The 8,519-nt window shown below is 34.0% G+C and overlaps 1 protein-coding gene and 1 non-coding gene across 2 annotated transcripts; one reads left to right on the top strand and one right to left on the bottom strand.

The window, feature by feature from the left end:
• Positions 1–157: 157 nt before the first annotated feature.
• TRNAF-GAA (transfer RNA phenylalanine (anticodon GAA)) lies at positions 158–230 on the bottom strand. Its single transcript has one exon. It is a non-coding gene; the product is annotated as a tRNA-Phe (tRNA).
• A 3,690-nt stretch (positions 231–3,920) lies between these two features.
• LOC132627690 (transcription factor MYB80) lies at positions 3,921–8,434 on the top strand. The gene is made up of 3 exons (XM_060343177.1): positions 3,921–4,118; positions 6,482–6,611; positions 7,301–8,434. The coding sequence occupies exons 1-3, from the start codon at positions 3,986–3,988 to the stop codon at positions 8,010–8,012; spliced, it is 975 nt and encodes a 324-aa protein (XP_060199160.1). The 5' UTR covers positions 3,921–3,985; the 3' UTR covers positions 8,013–8,434.
• The last annotated feature ends 85 nt before the right edge of the window (positions 8,435–8,519 follow it).

Raw genomic sequence — 8,519 nt, 5'->3', positions numbered from 1 at the left:
TTAATTACCTAAAATGCTTCGTTCAAGGAAGAAAAAAAAAAAGACTGTCATTACCGCTGTACTCTTTATTATTTAAAGATAATTTACATCATCTATAAACTCAAATGGGTACGTTTACTACATCAGAAGAGAAAGTAAATAAAAACAAATCAACAAATGCGGTGAACGTGGATCGAACACGTGACCTTCAGATCTTCAGTCTGACGCTCTCCCAACTGAGCTATCCCCGCTATGTTTCTATCTGTAATAGGAGTAATTTTTTATAAGTCTGATTTATGAACAAATTAAACTGAAATCATAATGCAAAGTTTATAATACGAAAATTAAATAATAATGGATTATTTAATGGATATAATTTTATTAATATATGTTTGACTTATCGGACTAAAAATGAGACATATCGAGTATGATATAGAACCAGAGGTGGAGTAAAGATTTCAAACTTATGTGTTGGTAATCTAGTTTGTTTGAGTTAATGAGTTCTAAATTAATAATTTAATTTGTACATATTCAATAGATTATTTAAGTCAAATACAAACTTGCACCAAAACTACAGGTTCAGCCGAACGTGTAAACTATACTCTAGCTATGCTATGCCCACTGTATAGAACATATGTTTGTTTTACACTACGTAAATTTTTGTTTTCAATTTTAACATTGACTTCTATAAGAACTTTGGTAGAATGGTTTGGAAAGGGGCAAATATGTCATTTTTTTGTTTTACCCCGAGATTAGTAATTCTCGAAATAGTTATCCCATATAGATGTGATATTAAAATAATACTTAATTACCACAATCGTGGTATAAATAGTCATGATATTGCTTATACTGAAATTGGAAAATTCAATAAAACACAAGGTAAAATAACTCTTCATTTTATTCTAAAATTATTATCTTTTATCCTTGAAATCAAACGATCCGTAATAAGTAGTGAATTGTCATTCCATGTCATACCCTTTTAAGTACCGATCTAGTAGACCGAATTAGTGGGATTTTGAATTTGTTATTATATTATAGAAACTTTTATTCTTTCTTTACATTTTAGAATTATTTAGAAACCTATTAATTTTAGGAAATAGGGTATGTCTAACTAGGTTTATGTTTAAAAAATACAATGGCTATATTAATAACTTTTTTTTTTTACATTTGAGAAACCTATAATTATAACTTTTAGGAAATATGAAATCCTAGTCCAACTATGTTTAGGTTTAAAAAGTATGACGTATTAGTAACTTCTTTTTTCACATTTTAGAAACCTATTACAATTAGGAAATTAATCCTAGTTAGAATAGGATTATGTTTACAAAACATAACCTATAAATAAGTTCTTCCCCGAGCTTATTCTAAGTGTCTTTCGTTTTCATTCTCTAGCATTCTCATTGCAGTTTTAAGTATTAGTCAAATCCATGGCACTACTTTATGTACCTTTTGCTAATTGCCAGAATGGTCATTTTCCGATTATTGGTCATGTTCCAACTATTGGTAATTTTCCGGTTATTGAAAACGCAGATAAGGTTTGTCATGTTCAATCAGCATCCCGACAGAGTGATGCGCCTGTCTATATCTGTTGGTCGTTCCCCCCTTTAGGATTCATTAAGATAAACACGGACGGGAGTTTCATGCCGAACTCAGGGTTAGCGGGATTCGGGGGTGTAGCACGGGATGATAGGGGAAGGTGGGTTCTTCGGTCGACTTGGTATGGTAGCGACGTCAAGCCTTACGGCAGAACTGTGGGCTATACACGGTGGCTTGACCCTGGCGAAAAACTACAACTTGAAGAATGTCATCATTGAGACCGACTCGAGCAATGCCTTGATGCTGCTAACTGTGGGAGATGTTGTCGACAACCACCCCGATCATGATGTGATAGAGGAGTGTCGACGTCTCCTAACCAAGCTTGGGATCTCCATAATGCACACTCTGAGGGAGGGAAATAATTGCGCGGATCACCTGTCGAAAATGGGAAGAATGCAGCAAGAAGACCTAGTAGTACTACATCGTCCGCCACAATCATTGCACCAACTACTTCTCGCGGACATGGCTCACGTAGCCTACCCTAGGTACCCCAAACATGTACGGTAGCGTAGAATGCTATAAAAAATATGAAATTGTAAACTTTTGTATGCATTAAGAAGAATATAATAATATTGGAAAAGAGTTGTTAGTTAATGTCGATGTTCATTTTGGTAATGTCTTAATCAGTGAACTAAATCACTGCGTGTGATCAATTTTGGTGCTTTATATTCTAAAGTCTACTTGTTTTTATTATGTTAATTTATTCCAAACAAATTAAATGTGTAGGGACATATATTTTGTTTTTTTTTATTTTTAATTGTGCGATTCCTGCAAAAGAGAGTGGCCCTTTATGACAAAGAAAATATCAACCAGACACTCTTGAGAAATATTCTAATGCAAATGAAAAATGCACTTCTTAGTAAAGAATGCATGTAAAATATCATGAGATAGGAACCATGCACCCACTCGTGCAAAAACCTTATAACTTCCGAAACAGTAGCCCAACTCTAATAACGTAAATTATTACTCCCTCCCTCCGATTCATTTTACTTGTCGTTCTCACGAAAATAAATGATCCTTTTTTAAAATTAAGATATAATTAAGTATTAGTTTCCACCTTTACCCTTACTCAATTAATATGGAGAGAGATTAATATGGTGAAAAATAGAATAATATTAAATTGAAATCAAAGAATAAATAAAGACAATTTAGTCATATTACCCTTTTAGTTAATATTTTTTTAAGGGGCGTGCAAAAAAAAAAAATGCCACCCAAATTTAATGCATAATTGTCAACATTGAGGGAGCTAATAAGTGTAATGAACGAGGTCGTCGTCTAAATATTATACCCTCAAAAAAAATATAAACATATTTTATATATATACTTTTGAATTTCCATATCGACATAGAAAAAGCTTTAAGTGTCAGTGTAAAAACTAGAAATTTATATAAAGGAATTCAAAGATAATATACTACTGGAACATATATTACATTTGGTATCTGAACTCATGACCCAAAAAAGTTTTCTACCCTTTTATCACTACACAAGAGTCTTCATTTCATAGTTTATATATGAACAAAAGAAAATCATTTTTATTCTATTTGGAGAATATAATTTTCCAACAAAGTGGATTCAATTGATGAACCCCTTCTCTCTGCTTAGCTCTGCTCATGTTAAGTGCAGTGACAAAAATGGTTCAAGAATTACTTTAGATCATATATATTTGAATCTTACTTATGGTGTTTTTACATTTTGAAAAAAGAAAAAATCTTAATAGAATTTCTGATTCCGTCGTTGATTGACCCGAACAATCAGTGATGAGGCCACCCTTGTCCAATTAACAGTCTTTAACTAGACAATTATCTTGTATAGATAAGTAAAAAAACAAATATGTATATAACAACAACAACAACAGCAGCAGCATACCCAGTGCAATCCCATAAGTGGGGTCTGGGAGGGTAAATACACAGACCTTACCTCTACCTTAGTAGGGTAGAGGGGCTGTTTCCGATAAACCTTCGGCTTCGATAAACCTTCGGCTCAAGTAAAGTGGGAACAAGAAAACTAAAGCAGAAGATATGTATATATACACTATATGTTGAATCTCCTTGACTTCTTTAATAATTTACTTTTTTTATATTTTGATTTTTCGTAGTGAAAATTCTTATTCCGTCACTATGAGTAGTCAACCCCATGCATGCACACAAAGACATAGTGAGAGAGAGAGAGAGAGTTGACCGGGCGTATTGTGGGTGAGCTACCGGCCAATGTCTCACACGCTCAACAGCGTTGAATTCTTTAATCATGTCATGCACCTTTGATGCTTTATTGACATAACATTAACACTCTATATATACATTTCTTCTATTTTTTATAAAAATCACTAAAGAAAGTAAAACAAACTATTCATCTTTTTACCATTTTAACAGAAATTTTTTACTTGCAAATTTTTACAACCTTTTTTGTAAAGATGGGAAGAATTCCATGTTGTGAAAAGGACAATGTGAAGAGGGGGCAATGGACTCCAGAGGAAGATCACAAGCTTTCATCATACATTGCTCAACATGGAACTCGTAATTGGCGTCTCATTCCTAAACATGCTGGTTTGTCTCATTAATCCTTTTTTATTTTTTTCGTCCTGCGTCCGGTATCTGTTTACTATTCGATTAATCCGGATTCGCGCCCGGAAGATTCACTTTGGGAAGTAAAATGTTCCTTACCAAAAACGATTGCACTCCCAGGGGCTTGCACCCCGGCCTCTAATTAAGGATGTATGAGTACTTACTACTCCATACTCTGTGACAACCTTTGATAGTGCAATTGCACATATACACATGGTTTATACTTATATTTTCTCATTAATACTTTTTTCGTTTTCTCACATAGTGCTCAGTATTCGTTTTGAGATATGGCGGAGAAGTCCCAATTAGGGATTAAAACGCTCCCTATCAAAGGCTCACACCCAGTGTCGAAATCATGAATTCGCCAAGATTTAATATATCCATACAAAAATGATTTGTGATCTACATACACAGTGTGATTTTCTATATACACAATACAATTTTCATATGAAGGGTGGTCAATGATCACCTTTCACTCTATATGTAGCTACGTTATTGTTCACACCGATTTTTTTTATTAAGACTAGTAAATTTAGCCGTGCTTCGCATGGTCGCAATTAATAGTATGAATTCACGAAATGATCTTCTCATAATCTAGCTGAATAGAAAAGATATTTAAAAACCTTCTGTATATGCATATAATATTTAATTTTGTAAATTAATTAAACAACAAATATATATTTCCGATGAAATCTATTGATGTAATTTCAGCACTTCAGGTGTCATACATGTTACAAGTTGTTTTTTGGTCTGACTATCAAGAACGGATACATTGCACTGCAGAACTCATTTCCTCTTTTTACTTTCATTTCTGTAGCCCGTGAAAGTATTGCGAGTTATAACTTACATACATTCTTATTACTGGAATCAAATGATCATTCATGTCCATGTAACATTTGTATGAGCAGACTATTATCTTGGTGGGCATGAATTTTTTGTGCACATTTAACTTTCAAATTTATTTATGAAATTGAATTATAAAAGGTGAATCACTTCTTAACGATCAAAACAAACATTGAGCTGGAAGGACTTTGTCCGAGCCTCAGCACATGTTATTGCCTTCGTTTTCACAGCAACACAACCATTTCTAAAGGGAAAAAAATTATGGAATTGTGATGCAGCAAATAGATGGCAAATTAACAATGTATTGAAGTCAAGTGATTAGATAAAAAAACACATTGACTCCATACTTTTAATTGGAATAATTGCATCATGGAGGAGGAGTTGTGATTTTTAACTGATCTATGAAATCTGAAAATCTATTTGCATAAGTTGAATTTCCAGAAAATATATGATTAATTGGCAACTTCAAAAACAAATAATTTGATAAAGAAAGTTCATCCGAACTGAAGTTAAACTCTGCCTGCATGCAGCTATAGCCTCTAAAATATTTTGTATTTAAAGCGGCTGTGTGAATCTAATTTAGGCCCGGAGCAAATATTGAAGAAAAGAGCCTGCAGAAGAATGCTAATTAGGTGCCAACCTAGAAATCAAAGCATAAAAAAAAAAAAAAAGGAAAGAATAGCACATTGCACCTGGCTTTCTGCTCCCACCTTTTTTTTTTATAGATCAATCACGTCTTTCCTCCTCTCCAACTTAGATCCTCTATGATTTGCTTCAAACAGTTCACTATCAGCCTCCCTGATCTGCAAAAAATAAGAAGGGATTTCTCCATACTTCCAATGTTAGGCGTGTATGATACAAACTCTTAAAAAAAAAAAAAAAACAACAACAACGTGTCTGACACTCAGTTAATATAGACTGGCCGGATTACTACTATATGTAGATAATGCATAGCTTGGAAAACTAAATTCCTTCACGGAAGGTGAAACCTTTAGATAGGTGTGACCGTGTGGGTGAGACTGAGAGTTGATTTATCCAAGAAGTTTAGTAACTGAAAAATCAAAATTAGTATTGATTCAATGATATGTAACGGAAATATCACATTCGTCATTTGAATTGTTTGATGTATTTTGAACTGGTGTCTTTCCCTTTCCTTATTCATTATGAAGCTGCAATTAAAATCTTCATTATTTGAATTTAATAGTAACAAAGTAGTGTACGTATTAACATGAGATTGATAATTAGAACATATAACTTAGTGGAAAATTTGAAAAATAAGGCAAAAAAAGGAGAAAAAGGATAAATAAGAATGGAGGTCATAGAGAGGTGCCATATCACCTTGTCTATGCCTAACTTTATATTATATATAGATTGGAAGAATACTTACTACTCCACGATTCACCGCAATCTTTGGTGGCTCATAATTGGTAGAAGAATATATGTATACTGCAAATTACACATAGATATAAGGCTTAAATTTTTATTTCTCTTATTATTTACAGGTCTACAGAGATGTGGAAAGAGTTGCAGATTGAGATGGACAAATTACCTTAGGCCAGATCTCAAACATGGCCAGTTTTCAGAGGCAGAAGAGCAGACCATTGTCACACTTCACTCTGTTCTTGGCAATAGGTAAAATTTAAAAATCCATTACTTTTGCCTCATATTAGAAAACAAGTTCTTTCTACAGCATGGTGTATTAAGCTCTTGCTATGTGTAGTGTTTTGGGAAGGACATAGCCATATTAGGTCTATTGTGTACAACTTTACCTCGCATTTCTGTAAGAGATTGTTTTCGCAACTTGATCTTGTGGCCTCCTGGTCACACGGAGAAACTATTGTCGCTCCAAGATTAGTACCCTTCTTTCAATCATAATGAGGTGTAATCAATGGCGGAGCTAAGTTTGATGGAGGGGCCCCAATTGGATCCCCGTCTAAAGATCAGACTGTGCAAATCGAGTGGAAAAAAAAAACAATCGTACCTATAAAATTTTGAGTCCCCCCGACAAAAATATGCTTGAATTGTAGTGGCAAATATAGTTTCCAAATTGCTTTAGGCCCCATCTTAACTAGTTGCAACACTGTTACATCATTTTGAATTTTCTTGTCAGAATTTCTGCCTCCGCCACTGATCATATTGATTGATATTTGCTTGATTATACATCAAGGACCTATATTTCCAATTACCCATTGTCTCCAAATTTCTTCTAATTTTAGCTTTGTGCCTTCCAGTATGAGTAGTACAACTGAATCCTACATATTTGTCAAAACCTAAAATTAATTGGTCACTCAATATTGTTGTGTGTGTAAATTTCTTAACAGATGGTCTGTGATTGCTGCTCAACTACCTGGCAGAACAGACAATGATGTCAAGAACCATTGGAACACAAAGCTAAAAAAGAAACTATCTGGTATGGGAATTGATCCAGTAACTCACAAGCCCTTTTCTCACTTAATTAGTGAAATAGCCACAACATTATCTCCACCACAAGTCCCTCATTTAGCTGAAGCAGCACTTGGTTGTTTCAAAGATGAAATGCTTCATCTTTTGACCAAAAAAAGAATTGGTTTTCAGTTTCATCAACAATTTGCAAATATGGAAAGTACTCCAAGTAAGGCACCAAGTACAAGTCATGTGAAGCATGAGGAGAATATTCATTACAAAGATGACACAATTGAGAAAATTAAGTATGGATTATCAAGGGCTATTAAGGAAAGTGATAAGAAGTGGGACACTAATGGAGGAGTAAATTCAAGTCATTTTCATGATAATGGAGGATTTAATAACTATAATTTTGCTAATTTGCTTAATGATGAAGAGGGTTCACCATGGAACCAGAGTTTGTGTAGTGGAAGTACATGCACTGCAGGGGGAGAATTACGACAAATAAACAAGAAAATTAGCAATGAGAATTGTGAGGATAGTGGAAAAGAAATAGTAGTAACAAGAAATGGATCAACAACAAGTATGTTCAATTCTGATTGTGTTCTGTGGGACATTTCATCAGATGATCTGATGAATCCAATGGTTTGAAGAATCAATAGTGTAATAGCGTGGACAAAGTTATTCGTATTTGTGCTAGTTGGAGGCAGCAGGTGTTCCGTGGAATTAGTCAAGGTCCGTGCAAGCTGGCCTGGACACCACCGTCATTATAAAAAAGTTATTGTAATAGTGTGTTGAGTTAGTAGGCTAGCTAGAAGGCAAGAATGTCATTGTTATCAAGTGAACAAAAAAAGAAAAATGAAGTAATAAAGAGAGAATCTTAAATGAATGTCATTCTTGAATGGTTGTAACAAAGATCAACCCAATATTTTACTACTCTATTACGCGTTGTTGCAGTTGATATGACACTCTTCCTCGAGTTTGTCTTGAAATGAATGACATCGACATATTTTTTATATTTAGCACTAAGGGTACTACCTTTCGGTGCGTAACAAATCTTTTTTTTCTTAGACTTCGTCTCTGTTAAACACCAGCCACATAAAATGAAACAGATGGCGACGGTTTTTTTTTTCTTAGACTTCATCAGATATATGGACA

This window comes from Lycium barbarum, chromosome 1, assembly GCF_019175385.1.
Source record: "Lycium barbarum isolate Lr01 chromosome 1, ASM1917538v2, whole genome shotgun sequence".
In the NCBI taxonomy this organism is placed as follows: Eukaryota; Viridiplantae; Streptophyta; class Magnoliopsida; order Solanales; family Solanaceae; genus Lycium; species Lycium barbarum.
This window is presented reverse-complemented; position numbering and strand designations above follow the sequence as displayed.

Bases quoted from the DNA above. Each gene is read 5' to 3' on its own strand.
- LOC132627690 (XM_060343177.1), top strand. From the start codon at position 3,986: ATGGGAAGAATTCCATGTTGTGAAAAGGACAATGTGAAGAGGGGGCAA. The intron at 4,119-6,481 runs GTTTGTCTCATT...TATTATTTACAG, and splicing joins TCTCATTCCTAAACATGCTG to GTCTACAGAGATGTGGAAAG. The intron at 6,612-7,300 runs GTAAAATTTAAA...ATTTCTTAACAG, and splicing joins CACTCTGTTCTTGGCAATAG to ATGGTCTGTGATTGCTGCTC.